Raw genomic sequence first — 18,570 nt, 5'->3', positions numbered from 1 at the left:
GCTGCTGGAAATCTTCTGGCTACTGATTGGGAAGACCATGAACACAGACTCCCACCCCTAAAATTCCCACTCAGCGTTCGGGGGTGGTGGGGGGGATAACTTGCAGTCGGCTCCCTGTTACCCGGATGATTGTTATTCAGGGGCCCCACAGCCTGCGCTCAAGCCCCCGATTAAATCAGTGGACGAGCAGCATCTGGGGAACAGACCCAGAGCTCCTGAAGGGATACAAAGCAAGGTTGGCTCCACAGGTACTCAAGATTGGCCTGGGAGCAGCAGTCCACCCACCGGGACTACATCATTTCCCTGGCAGAGTAAGCCCAATAAGGGGACCTCCGAGCATTGAAGCCATAAAGAAATTGAAAAAACATTTTCTGTAGACAGCCTTTGATGGTATCGATTTTGGTACCGACGTAGATTGGCAGTTTACAGAATGTTAGGCTCCTTACGTTCACTTAGATACTGGATATTCTTTAGGCTTTTTATATTTATACTTTGGTTCACTGGGGTGGTAAGGGTCTCAGTGGGATCACAGTTCTACATGGGTACACGAGTTTGTTGTTGGCTCTACTCTATTTGCTGTATATTACTCAAATGTTTTTGCCAATAGGTGGGAAGGGGGCTATTTGAGTGTTAGCAGTTATTATATACAAAATGAAACACTTGAAACTTTGTATCTGTTTACTGTTTACAGTGCAACATTGTTAACTCTGTGTTCTCAATAAAAATGCATTTACACTAAGAGATAACAAAGCTAGCGAAATGCAACATATGTACTCGTACATTGCCCATTGGATAACACTGGTCATCATCAACAACAAATGTTTCTTTGCTACCAAGAACTTAAGTGTTCTTAGTTAATTTAATGATGCTGATTTCAGATCTGTAATTGAAATTCAACTAGCACGTCAGGTTTCTGAGATACACGTTACTGATATTTTTTTTAGACAGTTTGCCATATCAGCACAATATTGCGAGTATGAACTGTGTCTCAAACTTGTGTTAAAGAGTTTAAAAATAAAACATGAAGACAATAAGGAGACATGCTACAGCATATATTTACGCTTGCTTTTACGCTTGTACTGTACATTTGTCTCTTTGCAAGAACCAACAATAGTCTCTCATCATACTGGGATTGAACTTTCCACGATATCTGCTTTCCATCACCTTGATATCTTGATGAAATCTTTCCCATCGCTGACATTACCAAGATTGAATGTGAAGAAGTCGAGGTGAGAATGTAAGATGTGCATTTTAAGGCCCAGATTCACTAAAGATAGCGATTCAATCGCTGTTGGCCGATTTTGAAACAGCGACCAATTCACTATCTTTCTTGCATGCAAACTCCCTGACTCAATTGCTGAGTGAGCGATTCAGTCGGGGCAGAGCCCTGACAGTAGTGAGAAGAGAAGCAGCCTCCTGTCACTGCTGCCAGTGCTTCTGCCGGTTTGATTTTTCATTTTTTTTTTAATGGCAGAGATATTTTACATGTATTACATGCAAAATATCTTGCCAATAAAAATAAAAATGAAAAAAAGCCTTCCCCCACAACAGCGCCCTCCCCAACTAAAAAATAAAATGGCAAGAGGGAAGCCCACTCCCTCCTGCCACCAGCCGCTCCGCCCGATGCTTCCCTTCCCACCTGCGCGAACATGGCAGGAGGGATGCCAACTCCCTCCTGCCGTCGGGACCCCTCCTGAACTTACCCGAGGCGCCTGTGCCAATCAGGGCCTTAGGCCCTACCCCGTGCATCACATAATGCACTGGGGCGGGGCCTAAGGCCGCAGACTCATCGCGGGAGGCATTGGAGCAGGAGGGATTGAGCACCCCTCCTGCTCCGTTAAAACTACGGAGATGGGGTTTGGCATCCCTCCTGCCATTTGTTTTAGAGTTGGTGGGTGAGTGGGACATATGACAGGAAGGAGTGGGAACCCTCATGCCATAATTTTAAAGGGCTGCGGTGGGGCACATTTTGGGGGGAGTTCAGGAAGGGATGGGGCACTTTTCGGGAGTGGGGAGGTTAATTTTAAAAAAATTTAAAAAAAAAAAATCAGGCAGATGTTTTGCATGTGTATAATACACAAAATATCTGCCCGATTAAAAAAAAAATAAATAAAAATTTAAACACAGCAGAAACCCTGACAGCAGTGACAGGAGGCTGTTGCAGTTGGTTGGGGGCATGCCAACGATCGTCCCCATTTGCATGCAGGCCAATGAATTCACTAAAGGCCGGACACGGATCGGAGGTTAGTGAATCTAGCCCTAATTCCTTGCAACAAGGCCTCACGCTGCACTGGGTCTGATGATGCCAGTGGCAAAGTCAGTTATCAGTTTAGCACCTTGCTCAGCTGTGTCATTAACAAGATGTCATAAGTAAGAAGACATTCAACTTTTCTTCAGAACCAATAAAAAAAATTGTTTTGTGGCCAAATAAAATTTTCCAGATGGTTCTAGATCAACTCAGACAAGCAGAAAAGCTTTTCTGTAATTAAAACCTAAAAAGGTTTTAGCTATTAGAGCTCCTTTTTATTTAAAGTTTCCTTATAAATGTTTGGTAGGCTTGTATAATAATGATAATTTTGGGGATCATTTGCAACTTGAGAACTTCATGAAAATCAGGGAACCCTCACCTGTAGCTGATCCCATTACCTCTTGAATTTTTTCTTTTCTGATATTAGCTTGAGCTTTAATGATTTTCTTGTCTTATTTGACCTAGATTTATTTCTCTACCCTTAATTATAGATTTTCCCTAGATGTGGATTTGAAGTGGCATTTTATTTGATTTTCTATTTGCAAGATTTGATTCTTTTTCCTGTTCTTATGTTGTATATTATAAGAATAAAAATTACTAATAAAAAAAAATACACATAAGAACATAAGAAGTTGCCTCCGCTGAGGCTGACCAGAGGTCCATCTCACCCTGCGGTCCGCTCCCGCGGCGGCCCATCAGGCCTATTGCCTGAGCAGTGGTCCCTGACTATTTCTATAACCTACCTCTACTCCTATCTGTACCCCTCAATCCCTTTGTCCTCTAGGAACCTATCCAAACCTTCTTTGAAGCCCTGTAACGTGCTCCTGCCTACCACAGCCTCCGGAAGCGCGTTCCATGTATCAATACACCTGACTGGGCCTCCACGTGTGCGGATCACCGGACTCGATGGACTGTAGGTCTGATCCGGAGATGGCAGTTCTTATGTTCTAAGATTGACAAACTAAAAAGATTTCTGAAAGCTGAAAAGATTTGACTGGTTACTAGTAGTCCACATAGTATAAGGGCTAGAATGCCAATTTTTAAAAGAAATAGCTCCAGGTTGATTGCCCTAGTGAGCCTTGTGTCAGTGCCAGGCAAAAGGCTATTAAAAATAGAACTGTTGAATAACATGGCTTAATAGGAAGAAGTCAGCAAGAGTTTAAGAAAAGTCTTGCCTCATCAATTTTAAAGTTTCAAAACATGTGGATGGTGATCCAGCTGATTGTATTACATGTCTCCCAGGGGCGAGAACTAAGGACATCACAGACAGAATCGAGAGAATCCTGGAAGGAGCTGAGATGGAGGAAACAGCAGTGATAATCTACGTTGGAACCAACGACGTCAGCAGAAGGAACTACAACAGGACAACACTGACCGAGCAGTTCAAGATACTGGGGAGGAAACTGAAGCCGAGGACAAGGAAGATAGCCTTCTCAGAGATCTTGCCAGTACCGAGGGCGGATGCAAGGAGGCAGACCAAGCTGCAAGCAATTAACGGTTGGCTGAGGAGGTGGTGCGAAGAGGAAGGTTTTCACTTTGTACGGAACTGCAAGAAGCAGCTCTACAGGAAAGAACAAGCTCTACAGGAGGGACGGACTGCACCTGAGCACCGATGGGACGAGAAGGCTGGCACACAACATCCAGAACAACATAGACATGGCTTTAAACTGAGGAAAAGGGGAAAGCCGATAGTCGATCTGACATCGACACATCGGACTAATGTATCAAACAAGGATACTGGACCAGGAAAAGGCGATAGAGGGATTGAGACTGAGTGGACGTTTGTTGATAAAAAATCCAAGGACACAAAGCAGGGGCCCAGGGAACTAATGAAACCAAAGAGCAGGAAATGGAAGAAACTGCCGGAGGAACATCCAAAAATGGGGAAGCAGGCTGAGGACGAGATAGACACACCACAGGAGGGAGATGAGGACGAAATAGACACACCACAGGAGGAGGATGAACAAAGCGAGGCCCGGGGACTGGCAGCCCATGAGGGGGTAGGCAGAAACACCAAACCACGAGGAAAACCAACAAGGAAGGTAAACAACTGGGACTTAAATTGCCTATACACTAATGCTAGGAGCCTAAGAGCCAAAATGGGAGAGCTAGAAGTCATAGCCAGAAAGAAGGACATAGACATAATTGGAGTCACTGAAACATGGTGGTCCGAGAACAACAACAAATGGGATGTGGTCATACCAGGGTACAAGCTTTACAGGAGAGACAGGACATACAAGAAGGGTGGAGGAATAGCGCTATACATTAAGGACTCCATTCCTTCAACCAGGATGGAAACAGCAATAGGGGTGGACAACTTGGAATCACTATGGGTTAAGCTACCAGGAGGAAATGGAGCAGACATAAAATTGGGACTGTACTATTGCCCACCAGGACAACCGGAAGCAAACGACCAGGACCTGGAGGCTGAATTAAGGCAGGTATGCAAAAGCGGAAGTGTGGTGGTGATGGGAGATTTCAACTACCCTGGCATAGACTGGAGTATTGGACACTCAAACTGCACAAGGGAAACAAAATTCCTGGAGGCTATAAGGGACTGCTTCATGGAACAGCTGGTCATGGAACCAACAAGAGGAGATGCCACTCTTGACCTAATCCTCAACGGGCTAGGAGGACCCGCAAAGGAGGTGGTATTATTAGCGCCACTAGGAAACAGCAATCACAACATGATCCAGTGCAAGCTAGAAATAGGAACACCAAAAGTGAAGAGAACCACAACGACAGCACTCAATTACAGAAAAGGGAACCACGAGGCCATGAGGAAAATGGTGGGAAAGAAACTCAGCAGCAGCTCAGGGAAGATGGAGACCGTAGAAAAAGCCTGGTCCCTGCTCAAGGGTACGGTGCACGAAGCACAGAACCTGTACATCCCCATGTTTAGGAAAGGGTGCAAAAAGAACCGAACAAAAAACCCGGTGTGGATAACAAATGCAGTGAAAAAGGCGATAAGTGACAAGAAAGCATCGTTCAGAAAATGGAAAAAGGACCAAACCAAGGATAACCAGAATGAGCACAAAAGGCACCAAAAGGAATGTCACCGAGTGGTAAGGAAAGCAAAAAGAGAATATGAGGAGAGACTGGCAGAGAAAGCAGGAAACTTCAAACCATTCTTCAAGTATGTGAAGGGGAGACAACCGGCCAGGGAGGAAGTGGGACCCTTGGATGATGGAGACAGGAAGGGAGTGGTAAAGGAGGAAAGAGAGATAGCTGACAGGTTAAACAAGTTCTTCTCATCTGTCTTCACGAGAGAGGACACATCCAATATTCCGGAACCCGAGGAGATCTTAAATGGAGACCGGGATGGGAAGCTGGTCAAACTAGAGGTAAGCCGGGAGGATGTCCTCCGTCAGATAGACAGACTAAAGAGCGACAAATCACCAGGTCCGGACGGCATCCACCCAAGAGTACTAAAAGAGCTGAGAAACGAAATAGCAGAAACATTTTGCCAAATATGTAACCTTTCCTTAGAAACAGGGGAGATCCCAGAGGACTGGAAAATAGCAAATGTCACGCCCATCTTCAAGAAGGGATCAAGGGGTGACCCAGGAAACTACAGGCCGGTGAGTTTGACCTCGGTTCCGGGAAAGATGATGGAAGCACTGATTAAGGACACCATCTGTGATCACATAGAAAAAAATGGGCAGCTGAAGGTAAGCCAGCACGGCTTCTGCAAGGGAAGGTCATGCCTCACGAACTTGCTGTCCTTCTTTGAGGAAATAAACAGCCAGATGGATAAAGGGGAACCCATAGACATCATTTACCTTGACTTCCAAAAAGCCTTCGACAAGATGCCCCACGAATGGCTGCTTAAGAAGCTGTGGAACCACGGGGTGCAAGGGGATGGATCAAACACTGGCTGGCAGGCAGGAAACAAAGGGTTGGAGTAAAGGGCCATTACTCAGAATGGCAATGGGTCACGAGTGGAGTCCCACAGGGGTCAGTGCTGGGACCGCTCCTGTTCAATATATTTATTAACGACTTGGAGACAGGGACGAACTGTGAGGTTATTAAATTTGCAGACGACACCAAACTCTACAGCAGGGTTAGAACCACGGAAGACTGTAAAGACCTGCAAAGGGACCTAACGAGGTTGGAGGACTGGGCAAGAAAATGGCAAATGAGTTTTAACACTGAAAAATGCAAAGTCATGCATGATGTTCAACTATAAAATGGGGGGATCAATGCTAGGGGTGAGCAACCTTGAAAGAGACCTGGGGTGATGGTGGACACAACATTGAAAGCATCAGCACAGTGTGCAACAGCCTCAAAGAAAGCGAACAGAATGTTGGGTATCATCAAAAAGGGTATCACGACCAGGACGAAGGAAGTCATTGTGCCGCTGTATCGGGCAATGGTGCGCCCACATCTGGAGTACTGTGTCCAGTACTGGTCACCGTACCTCAAAAAGGACATGGCGGTACTTGAGGGAGTCCAGAGAAGAGCGACAAAACTGATAAAATGTATGGAAAACTTCTCATACGCTGACAGATTGGAAATGCTAGGGCTATTCTCCCTGGAAAAGCGGAGACTTAGAGGAGACATGATAGAAACCTTCAAAATCATGAAGGGCATAGAGAAGGTAGACAGGGACAAATTCTTCAGGCTGTGGGGAGCCACAAGTACAAGGGGGCACTCGGAGAAATTGAAAAAGGACAGGTTTAGAACAAATGCTAGGAAGTTCTTTTTCACTCAGAGGGTGGTGGACACATGGAACGCGCTCCCGGAGGCTGTGATAGGTCAGAGCTCGCTACAGGGGTTCAAGGAGGGTCTAGATAAGTTCCTAAAAGAAAAGGGGTTTGAGGGGTACAGATAGAAGTAGAGGTAGGATATAGGAATAGTCAGAAACCACTTCACAGGTCATGAACCTGATGGGCCGCCGCGGGAGTGGACCGCTGGGCCGTCTTAATATTACAGTTCTTAGTTTTTCTTGATGTTGAGCATTTTTCTTTCCAATTCTGTGTGCTTTCTTTATTTCCAATGAATTTTTCATTTTTATTGAAATAATTTTTGGTATTACCTCCTTTAAAAAAAGAGATCATATTTTTCCCCTCAGCACCTTCCCTTAATCCAATTATTCTTATATTCTGATTTCTGATCTGTTTTCCATATCAATCATTTTTTTTATTCATTTCCAACAAGATATTATGATCTTCCTTGTAATTTTGTTGTATATGTTCAATTTTTCCCATTTTATCTTCCAATTTGTCCATTCTATTATTTAAAATATCAAACTTACTTGGGTATACCCAAAAAAACAGTGAGGAAACTTAGAATTGTTCAAAACACAGCGGTCCGTTTGATATTTGGATTGAAAAAAAGCGACCATGTTAGCCCCTACTACAAACTGCTTCACTGGCTGCCAATGGAGGCGCGAATAATATTCAAGTTCTCTTGCATATGTTTCAAGCTGGTTTGGGGACTAGCTCCTACCTACCTGCTACCTCACTTCGTACTATACAGCCCTACAAGACAAATCAAAAACAGCAATCTATTTGCATATCCAAGCATTACCGGCTGCAAATACAAAACCTTTCTGGATAGAACTTATATACCAAGCAAACAAACAACACTGGTTAGACAAATACATTAATGGAGCAAGACTGACCTATAACGCCTTTAGAAAAGCCATAAAAACTGCCTTATTCGACAGAAATATCACCTAAAAAGCTATCTACACAAAACACTAAATCAATTTCTAATATTTCAAACATATCCACTCCTGCGTATAAGATAAAAATTTATTCTGCATGCTGTATTTCTCTTATCTCTGCCTATTGTAACTGTCCAGCTCTCTTCATTGTAAACTATCTGTATATTGTATTTACTGCCTTTTTTAAGATTCTGCATGCTGTATTTCTCTTAACTCTGCATATTGTAACTTGATGACTGTCCAGCCCTCTTCAATGTAAACCGCCTAGAAGTCTCACAACAATGGCGGCATAGAAGAATAAAGTTATTATTATTATTATTTCTTTTTCATTTCCATTAGGTTTAAATTAATATTCCTTAATTCTTCCATTACCTCAATTATATCCAGAGCGTCCATAGGTAATGGGATCCCACTGGCAGTTTGTGGATCCTCCTTCAATATTAGTCTTTTCTGTTGATTTAGCAGGAGTTTCTTTTAGTTTTAGTTTAGTTGATGCCATTCTCTCAAATTTTGAAATGAATCTGGAGAAAATTTATTATTTTAAAACTAATAAATTATGCCTATAGGAGGGAGCTCAGCTGTTAGCCTGCCATCCGCTAAGCCTCCAAGTTCCGGAATCAATATAATTAACATTTTCTGTTTACAGTGTGTTTTGTGTTTTTGTAATTTTGTGGTTGCCATTATGTATCAAGATTATATTGTGTGTATATAAAAAAAATGGATGGAAGAAATTGCATCACAATTAGGACTATTATGGGGGTAGGGACAGGGGCAGAGCTTGGGCGGGTACTCGGCTGATATTTATTAAACTTAGGAGGTACTTGGCTTGAAGAAGTTGAGAAACACTGCTCTAGAAGATACTGTGAATGCCGTCTGGCTAGCTTGTGTTTCAGTTCTCATTGCTTGCAAAGAAACCAGGCCTTACTCTCCCCACCTACCGTACATGACACCATCACACAGAGAAGCTGTTAATACCATGGATCACAAACTTAAATGAGATCAGAAAATTCTCAGTTGTAGTCGCTACCACACAGACAAGAAAAAAAAACCAACCCATGGGCAGAAAAGTTGCTGGTCTGATGTAACTCAGTCTGTGCAGGCTCAACTGGTGGCAGAACAGCCATAGTCTTATCAAGAGATGCTGCAAGTCAGCTCAGAGCATAGGCATGAGAGAAAATGAAGGGCTGGAGTTATTATGATTTGGAGCTACTAAACAGGGACAGCCAAGAAAAAGTTCTGTGAGAAATTTGATAAAGTTTTTTTAATGGTTAAGAGAAAAAAAAAATCTAGTATTTTGTCAAGCAGCCTCACAGGACCAAGTATACTGTGTATTCTCTTTCAATGCACAGTGAACATAGGCTCTTGGACTTCCTCCCCCTCAAAATTCTGATAAAAAGAAAAACATTCCAACAGTAACCAGCTTTAAAAAATTAGCTGCTACTATACTGATCACTCACTATACAAAGGTATATCTCCCTATCCCAATACACTATGCCAAGCAACATCCATTAAGGCTTCAATGTGAAAAAAACTCAAATCTGTGAACAGTGCTCTATATTCTTGGAGAGGATGCGGTATATAAACTTAAGGTTTAGTTTTTGCATCATTAGCCAAGTGACATGCAGACAGGTGGCTTCCCTCTTGCTCCACTCTTATTCTCAAGTTAAGCATTACAAAGGATCACTGCAGTCTTTCCTCCCCTTCTGACTCAACACTTTCCAATTATAGTGCTTCCATGAGATATTACATGAACCAGACATAAAAGGTTACTAAATCAATCTGGTTGCACCACCATAATCAAATAACTGTCTATATTGTATAATAAACCCTTATCTTATGATGCAATTAAAAGAATGTGTAAAGGATAGTCAAATGGCAGGCTTCCAGTGGCCATATTTTTAGTGCTTAAAAGGATATAAAAAAATGTAAATTCAATTTTATTAGAGGGGAAGGGTAGGTTTTGATATGGCATTTGAGGGTTAAGACACTTACCTGAATTCCAATACTGTTGAAGAATTTTCCTTCATTTTCTCCCTGGTTTGTGAAGAGTATAAGCACTTCACTTGGTCTTTCACCAGGTGTGGACCCTAAAGGTTTGTAATGGAGAAGCTCAGAACTCAGAGCTGCAGCTTCATACTATCAGGAGAGAGGGAAGGGAGCCTCTCCTCGCCCTGAAGCTGAAGTCTCTCAGCCCCTCTCACCCTCTGGAAGCAGTGAGGCACCAGCATTGCAGAACACATCCATTGCTGAACTTGTTGGAATCTATCCCGGTGACAGGTCAAAAGCACGCGCCGACAACCCAGGGCAGACAACTGAGTGCAAGGTGGAAGCGCGCCGAAGAAAAACAGTATTTTAAAGGGCTACGATAGAGGGTGTGGGGGGGAACCCCCCCCACTTTACTTAACAGAGATCGAACCAGCATTGTGGGGGGGGGTTTAGAGGGTTGTAACCCCCCACATTATACTGAAAACTTTACTTTTTCCCTAAAAAAGAGGGAAAAGTTAAGTTTCCAGTAAATGAGGGGGGTTTACAACCCCCCACAACACCGGCGCGATCTGTTAAGTAAAGTGTGTGTGGGGGGGGTTCCCCACCAACATCCCCCGTCGGAGCCCCTTAAAATACTGTTTTTCTTCGGCATGCTTCCGCCTTGCGCTCAGTTGTCTGCGCTGGGTTGTCGTCGCGCGCTTTTGTCTATGAACCATCTATCCCAGGTGGTACCCATTTCTCCCCGAGATTATCATGAATTGCATTATCTGGAAGAAGCTACTATGTGCTTTAAAAGTGAGAATGTAGAAGATACAACTGCCACCCTAACTAGCTGCTTCAGTAACAGCTGAAACTTGACCAACATGGAGTAAAGTCAATCTAAGGGCTCCTAAGGGGCACCTCTAGGCTAGAAATATAATTCAGTGTGGTGAAAAGATAAGAGTCTATGAAAGGACAATGATCATTACAAGAGAACAACATTCAGAGCAACATCATACTACAGTGTAGAAGGGAAATGCTGAAAATAGGGTGAAACACAACTTCCCTCAGGTTTTCCTTTTTAATCAAGTTTCAAGTTTATTAGCATTTGATGAATCGCTTATACAATATTTCTAAGCGATGTACAAGTTAAAAACCGTCAGGTGGTGGTCTCACATAAATATTATACAAATTAATCATAAAACAAACAATTGACATTTAAACAATAGGGATAGAGACAAATATGAATACATAGGAAAGGAGGGAAAAGTTACAATCTCTTTATCTGTTGAAATTAACATAAAAGGAAAAACACAATAGGGAATGAAGGGGATTGGAAAATATGATAGTCTTTACTAAATGTAAAGGGATTGATACGAGACGTGCTATGTATCAAAGGCCAAAAGCTGTTAATGCAATGTTTGAGGATAAAACTGAAGATATTAGGGTAACCTGTCACCTTAAACAGACTTTCCATATTTCTTTAAAGCAGGAGAAAAGGGTTAGCAGCATCCTCCAAAAAAAAAAGAGTCATGAAAGCATGACTAGTCTGAACTTAACAGCACACCTAGTCTCCTGTGCTATTTTCTGACTGCTCTGTTTTATGTTTCTGATTATTCTGCTCCTAGTTGTATGTTCCTTTGCAGTTGTTAATAAAGATAATTTGAAAAAATAAATAAATAAATAAATAAATAAAGGACTCCAGAGAGATGTAACAGTGTTACTCTTGGCATCTTGCTTTGTTGGCAGATACAGCAGCAGATTCTCTTAAGTCATTGTGCATTTAAAGATGGTGCTAAACCATCACTATATGCACATATTTTACCATCCGATTATTAAAATAGTTCAACTGTGTTTTTTCCGTGTTTTCAAGCAGCCTCCGACTGTACTATACAAATGTAGTACGACGAGGTCATTAATATTAAAATGACCTCCCCAGGTAATTCTTAAAAAGGAACACCCCTCCATTTATGAGGAATCAGGGCCGATATTTACCAGCAGGGTCTGAGCTGTTGTAGCCTTACTTTCCTATCAGTACCTGAGAGCTGATTGCCTCATGCACCGACAGGAAAATAAAACAGCTCAGACTGCCACCGGCCCTCATTCCTTGTAGCCCCCCAAAAGGCCTGGTAGTCTAGTGCCCCCCACTCCCACCATTGCTGTCCTCCGATGATGCCCTCCCCACCCCATGTGGAAGATTGACAGGAGTGATACCTACTCCCTCCTGTCACAGGCTTTTTTTATGGGCATAGCTGTTGTGTGAGCTGCACACTTAACGCTCCCTCCCAACAGCCCCCATCACACAAGCCTGGAGGTCTAGTGAGCTGTTCCCCCCTCAAAAATACCTTTTTAGAACCCCAGCAGGAAGGAAACTTACTCACTCCCGCCGTCAGACCCACTTCTTCAAAATGGCAGGCTTATCCCTTCCTGGTGCATCCTGGGACTCAGGTATGTAAGACAAGGGAGGGGCCATAGGTGCCTGGGCCAATCATGGCCTTGGGCTCCTTCCCAGTGTACCCTGGGATGCATTGGGAGGGGGCCTTAAGACTCCAATTAGCCCAGGTGCCTAAGGCCCCTCCCATAGGAGGGGTCTTGCATACCTGAGCTAATCAAGGCCTTAGGACCCTCCCCGGTGCATCCCAGGATGAACAGGGAAGGGGTAGGCCTGCCATTTTGAAGCAGCAGGCCTGCCAGCAGGAATGAGTGAGCTCCCCTCCTGTGTCTTCTAAAAAGGTACGAAGGGGGTTCGGAAGGGGAAGGCCTACTAGACCAGGGTTTCTCAACCTGCGGTACGCGCACCCTAGGGGTATGCAGGCTGACCGTTGCATGCCCCCCTCCGCAACTCCAAGAAGGGAAGGGCCAGGCGTGTGCAGCGATTGCACACCGCCAGCCCACACGCCTTCCCCTGATGTCAATTCTGTCATCAGAGAGAAGGCCCGGGCCAACCAATCGCTGCTTGGCTGACCCAGACCTTCTCTGCAAAGTTAAAATTGATGTCGGGGGAAGGCTTGTGGGCTGGTGGTGTGCAATCGCTGCACACGCCTTGCCGTTCCTTTCTTGGAGAAGGGGCAGGCAACGATCATCCCCCGCGTACCCCCTAGGGTACACATACCGCAAGTTGAGAAACCCTGGTCTATTGGGCTTTCCCCCTCCGAATGTTGAGTATAGTGATGTAGAGAGAGATGTGGCATGGTGTTAGAGAGGGGTGATAGAAGGAGAAATGGGCATGGGGTGGTGGGTCGTGGTGAAAAATGATCTGGGGGATGAGAGAGGAAGAAAAGTTGGACTCATGGAGGGACAGAGAGAGATGTTGGTTGGGGAATGGAATGGGGTCTGGAGGAGAGGAAGCATGTAGGAAGCAGAAAGAAAAGAAAGATAGATTGGATGCACAGTCAGAATGAAGTGCAACCAGAGAATCATGAAATCACCAGACAACAAAGGTAGGAAAAATGATTTTATTTTCAATTTAGTGATCAAAATGTCAAGTTTTGAGAATTTATATCTGCTGTCTATGTTTTGCACTATATTTGTCTATTTTTCTATAGTTGTTACCGAGGTGACATTGCATATTTTAAAGTCATCTGCCTTGAAATCTTTGAAAAAACCCCGAATATAAATAATTAACATTTTTTCTGCGTACAGTATGTGCTTTGTGGTTTTTTTAAAATTTTGTGGTTATCATTATGTATTAATAAGATTATATTGAGTGTATATGAAAAATAGATTTGAAGAAATTGCATTACAATTAGTATTATGGGGGTGGAGTTTGGGAGGGTTTGGGGCGGAGTTTGGGCAGGGGTACTCAGTTGGTATTTGTTAGGCTTAGGGGGTACTTGGCTTGAAAAAGTTGAAACACTGCACTAGATCACCAGGCTTGTGCGGTGGGGGACGGTGGGAGATTATCAGGAGGGGGGTAGGGAACTTGCTGCCAGTGGGAGGAGTGTCGGGGGGGGGGGGGGGATGGACCAATGGATCACCAGGCTTGTTTGGTAGGCACACACACACACACACACACAACAGCTGCGTCCAGCAACCTCTGCTCTCCCTGTTTGCCATTCAGGCAGGGAGTGCAGAAGCTTTATTTTTTTTGACAAGACAGCTTCTCCCCTGCCTTACCAGTTATTTTCCACACATGGCATGAATATAATTTGCATATTGCGTTGAGAATTGCCAGTAAAACAATTGACTACCTGAATAAATTCATGTGAACCGTTCTGAGCTCCCCTTAGAGAATGGTATAGAACAGGGGTAGGCAATTACGGTCCTCGAGAGCCGGAGCCAGGTCATGTTTTCAGGATATCCACAATGAATATGTACGAGATAGGTTTGCATGCACTGCCTCCTTGAGATGCAAATCTATCTCATGCATATTCATTGTGGATATCCTGAAAACCTGACCTGGCTCCCGCTCTCAAGAACCAGAATTGCCTACCCCTGGTATAGAAAATGGAAAAATAAAATAAATAAATAAAAATCACTTCCATCATGATATTCTTTTACTGTGATGTCAGAACTTAAGAGTCTCATATCTGTTATTTTTCTCTTAAGCAGATCAGAAAGTTTAATGCCAAGAGTTCAGATATGAAACTGAATATTAAAACAGACGAGTTTTCTAATTGTCACATGCTCTTTTATACTTTTACACAGACCCTCCCTACTCCATATTAATATACTTCATAGATCATAAGTAACAAAGTTGCTATGTGTATTAAATAGTAGTTGTCTAACCCAGGGGTGCCCAATAGGTCGATCGCGATCGACCGGTAGCTCGCCAAGGCAAAGTGAGTCGATCATCCAGGACTCCCTTTGCCTTGGCGATCTATCGGGCCTATCAATCTTCCTCTCCCAGACGTCAATTCTGCCGTCGGAGAGGAAGTTCGAGCCAGCCAATCGCTGCCTGGCTGGGCGGAACTTCCTCTCCGACGGCAGAATTGACGTCGGGGAGGGGAAGATTGATCGGCCCGAAGCAGAGAGAGCATGGGGCGGCGGCAGCTTTGGGGCCTGTTATCCATTGGTGGCATTTGGGTCCTGTTCCCCGATGGCAGCGGCAGTGGCACTGGCTTGGGAAAGGGCAGGGAGAAAGAAAGAAAGAAAGAAAGGGGCGCAGGCAGGGAGACAGAAGGAAAGAAGAGAAACAGGAAAAAAAGAAAGGGGGCATGAAGAGAGAATGAAAGAAAGGGCAGGGAGAGAGGAAGAAAAAGTTTTGGGAGAGAACGAGGTTTGGAGGAGAGGAAGCATACAGGCTGAAAGAAAGATTGGATGCACAGTCAGAAGAAGAAAGTGCAACCAGAGACTCATGAAATCACCAGACAAGGTAGGAAAAATGATTTTATTTTAAATTTAGTGATCAAAATGTGTCTGAATTTGTATCTGCTGTCTATATTTTACAATATGGTCCCCTTTTACTAAACCGCAATAGTGGTTTTTAGCGCAGGGAGTCTATGAGCGTCGAGAGCAGCGCTGGGCATTCAGCGCAGCTCCCTGCGCTAAAAATGCTATTGTGGTTTAGTAAAAAGGGAGGGGTGGGTATTTTTGTATGGTTGTTACTGAGGTGACAGTGCATAGAGTCATCTGCTTTGACCTCTTTGAAAAAACCCTGGAATAGGAATGATAATTAACAATTCTATGCTTACAGTGTGCGTTGTGTTTTTTTAAAAATTTATTGTTGGTAGATCATTTTGACTTGGTCATTTTAAAAGTAGCTCGCGAGTCAAAAAAGTGTGGGCACCCCTGGTCTAACCAATAAAAGTTTTATTGCAACTCATTTCTAAAGAGTTCAAACGTTTAACGAAAGCCACACAGTACTAACACTGATGCCCTTGGAGCTCAATCCCTCAAAAATCTCACATCTGCAGCCGTGTAAATAAAGGTCCGACCAGATTCTAAATCATCAGACTTACTGGACTAGCTTTAAGTATTTTAAAGAATTTGCAGTTCCGACCCCCAGCAGATTACGGAAGAAACGGCACAGAAGGCCAACCTTCAGGTGCCACTAATTTGCATATTACATTACAACTTCCATCAGAAGAGACATCCCAAAGCTTGCCAAAAATGCACGCACTTCCATAACGGTTTCACTTTATATTTCAAACAGCTGAAAAGCTTACACTCATTAAACATTTAGTATCTGCAGTATTTACCGTTCACTCCACAACTTCTCTTTGAAAGCAAACATTTTGCAAAGAAAAAGGGACAAGTCACAGGTCTCCCTAACAGTCCAACCAGTACTTTCCACATATTACGGGCTGTCTAGTATCCACAGAAGACGGACTCCCCTAACCACAGAGGAACTGTTGCACTGGCCCCAGAGTGGGGGGGGGGGGGAGGATAGTAGGTTCAAGGGCAAAGTAACTTACTTGCTGAATATTTTGCTAGCTTATAACTTGGACACCCCCCCCCCCTCCCCGGCTCTCAGCAGCGGATCATGCCCCTCCCCCCTTGCTCCTTACCTGGTGGAGCTCCTGCAGGCACCGGTCCCGCTCCAGGGCATTTACACAGCTCCGGGACAGGGAAGCGCGAGAACTAGGACGCAAGCCTGCCAGAGGAGAGAGAGAGAGACGGAAATCAGGGCTGCACGTACACACACACACCCCGCCCCCTCTCAGGCCGCTGCTGCAACAGCGCCTCCCAGCTGCAACCACGATTGTCCTTGCACTTAGGCTGAGCTTGGGGAGCCGCACACGGGGAGCGACCAACCTGCAAAAGGACACTAAACACTCACCTCCCACCGAAAACAGAGTTCACGCTTTAGAGAATTTTATTTTATTTTTTTAATATCCACTTTTTAATTGGATTAACCTAATAGGTTGACTTGCTTTCGAAAAGGCTTCCTCCTGTCAAAATGAACCTGTACGGTGGACATTCAACTCACTGAAACAAGCGAACAGCAAGGCGCGCACAACACGATGCATTTATCGACTTTAGTCTTCTTGCAACTTCTCAGGGTTAAGGATCCGGTCACAGGAGCAAGACCCCTCTGCAGCCCTCCCACTTGACTTCTCTGTATTCTCGAACGGGCTACCTCCAGTTGCTTCTTCCCATCCCCAGTGCCATGAAGCATTGCAGCCCCTTGCCCGAAACGGGAAAGTTAATCACGCTACAGAAACTGTAATCTCTAGCACGCGATATGCGCCCTACCAAGCTCTTAAGAACATGGGTCATTGTAAGAAGCCGTATTCCATTCCTAGCGCTGATCACGTGAAGGCCATAGGGAGCCAATGGGCGCCCTACCAACTGTCAACGCCAACCAATAAGGACAGAACGTTGCCGCGTGAAAAGACAGCCTAGTGGCACGTGATCGCCAGCCAAGGTGCGGGGAGCCAGACGGTCACTGGCTTGACCTCATCGACCCCTTTCTCCCCCGCCCAGAATTTTGTTTTAGAAGGCAGATCCTTCGGTTGCACAGCTCATGCGTCCGGAACACATAGGGTGGATAGTTAGTGAGATTCATTTTACAAATTTAGCCAACCCAAGGAGCAGTTAATATGCATCAGGCTTTCATTGATCTAACGTCCATCCTGCAGACTAGCATCCTATGAGCATCAAGCAGCTCTTAGGTTTTAGTAGTTTTGTTTCCGGGCAGGCTGCACTTGCTCTTCCCACACGAGAAGCACAAAAGCTTCATATGCTACGATCGTTTTTTGGTTGGGGGGTTTTTTCCCCACATACCTGGATGCCTTTCCCAGTGGCGTACCTAAAGTATGTGATACCCAGGGCCAATTACTTTTAACAACCCCCCCCCCCAATATAAAAAAGGGATCGGAGGAGCACCCCCTAGGAGCTGCACATGGGACGGACATCCTCCCCCCACCCCCGGTAACCCACTGCCTGAGGAAGGGGATTTTGGTTTCCAAAAGTTGGTAAAAATGTATTAAAATTAGTCCAATAAAAAATGTCCTTATTTCCTATTTATAAATGTTTTCTACAATACTACTTTATTCGAATCTAAAGCAACAAGTAGTAGATTTAAAACAAACCAGAGAAAATATTTCTTCACACAGGGTGTAATTAAACTGAAATTCCTTGCCGGAGAATGTGGTGAAATTAGTTAGCTTAGCGGGTTTAAAAAAGGTTTGGATAATTTTGTAAAAGAGAAGTCTATGGGTCATTATTGAGATGACTTGGGGAAAATTCACTGCTTATTCCTAGGATGAGCAACATAAAATCTGTTTTACTACTTGGGATCTAGCTAGGTACTTGAGACCTGGGTTGGCCACAGTTGGAAACAGGATATACTGGGCAATTCTTATAGTCCAACAAAAAAATTTTTTTTCTACCTTTTGTCATCTCTGGTTTCTGCTTTACTACTACTATTAATTATTTCTATAGCGCTACCAGACGCACGCAGCGCTGCACAGAATCGCAAAGAATAAGAAAACAGTCCCTGCTACAAAGAGCTCACAATCTAAACAGGCAAGACAGACAAACAGGGATGTCATGGATACAGTCAAGGGGAACAGTCAATCAGTGGGCTGGATTGGAGGGCAGAGGAGTAGGGTTAAGGATTGAAAGCTATATAAAAAAGATGGGTTTTCAGTCTGCTTTTAGGAAAAGGAAGGGGCTTGATGGACAAACTCGGGTAATTTATTCCAGGCATAGGGGACAGCTAGATGAAAGGAACGTTCTCCATGGACAAGCAGTATCAGTCAGCCACACATTGGTGACTTCATCTGATGAGCCCAAAACA

General features: G+C 44.2%; 1 protein-coding gene across 3 annotated transcripts in view; it reads right to left on the bottom strand.

Annotated features, from left to right (window-relative positions):
• PPP1R3B (protein phosphatase 1 regulatory subunit 3B) overlaps nt 1–17,085 on the bottom strand; it is a 50,923-nt gene extending 33,838 nt beyond the window's left edge. Inside the window, exons 1-2 of one of the 3 annotated variants that reach the window (XM_033916947.1) lie at nt 16,683–17,085; nt 16,334–16,419 (exon numbers count right to left, since the gene is read on the bottom strand). In XM_033916947.1, coding sequence (XP_033772838.1) covers nt 16,334–16,374 — 41 coding nt within the window. In that variant the 5' untranslated portion in view covers nt 16,375–16,419; nt 16,683–17,085. The remainder of the gene's footprint in view (nt 1–16,333; nt 16,420–16,682) is intronic. The other 2 variants (XM_033916957.1, XM_033916938.1) reach the window with 2 other exon arrangements.
• Nucleotides 17,086–18,570: the final 1,485 nt, after the last annotated feature.

Source organism: Geotrypetes seraphini, chromosome 1 (genome assembly GCF_902459505.1).
Source record: "Geotrypetes seraphini chromosome 1, aGeoSer1.1, whole genome shotgun sequence".
In the NCBI taxonomy this organism is placed as follows: Eukaryota; Metazoa; Chordata; class Amphibia; order Gymnophiona; family Dermophiidae; genus Geotrypetes; species Geotrypetes seraphini.
This window is presented reverse-complemented; position numbering and strand designations above follow the sequence as displayed.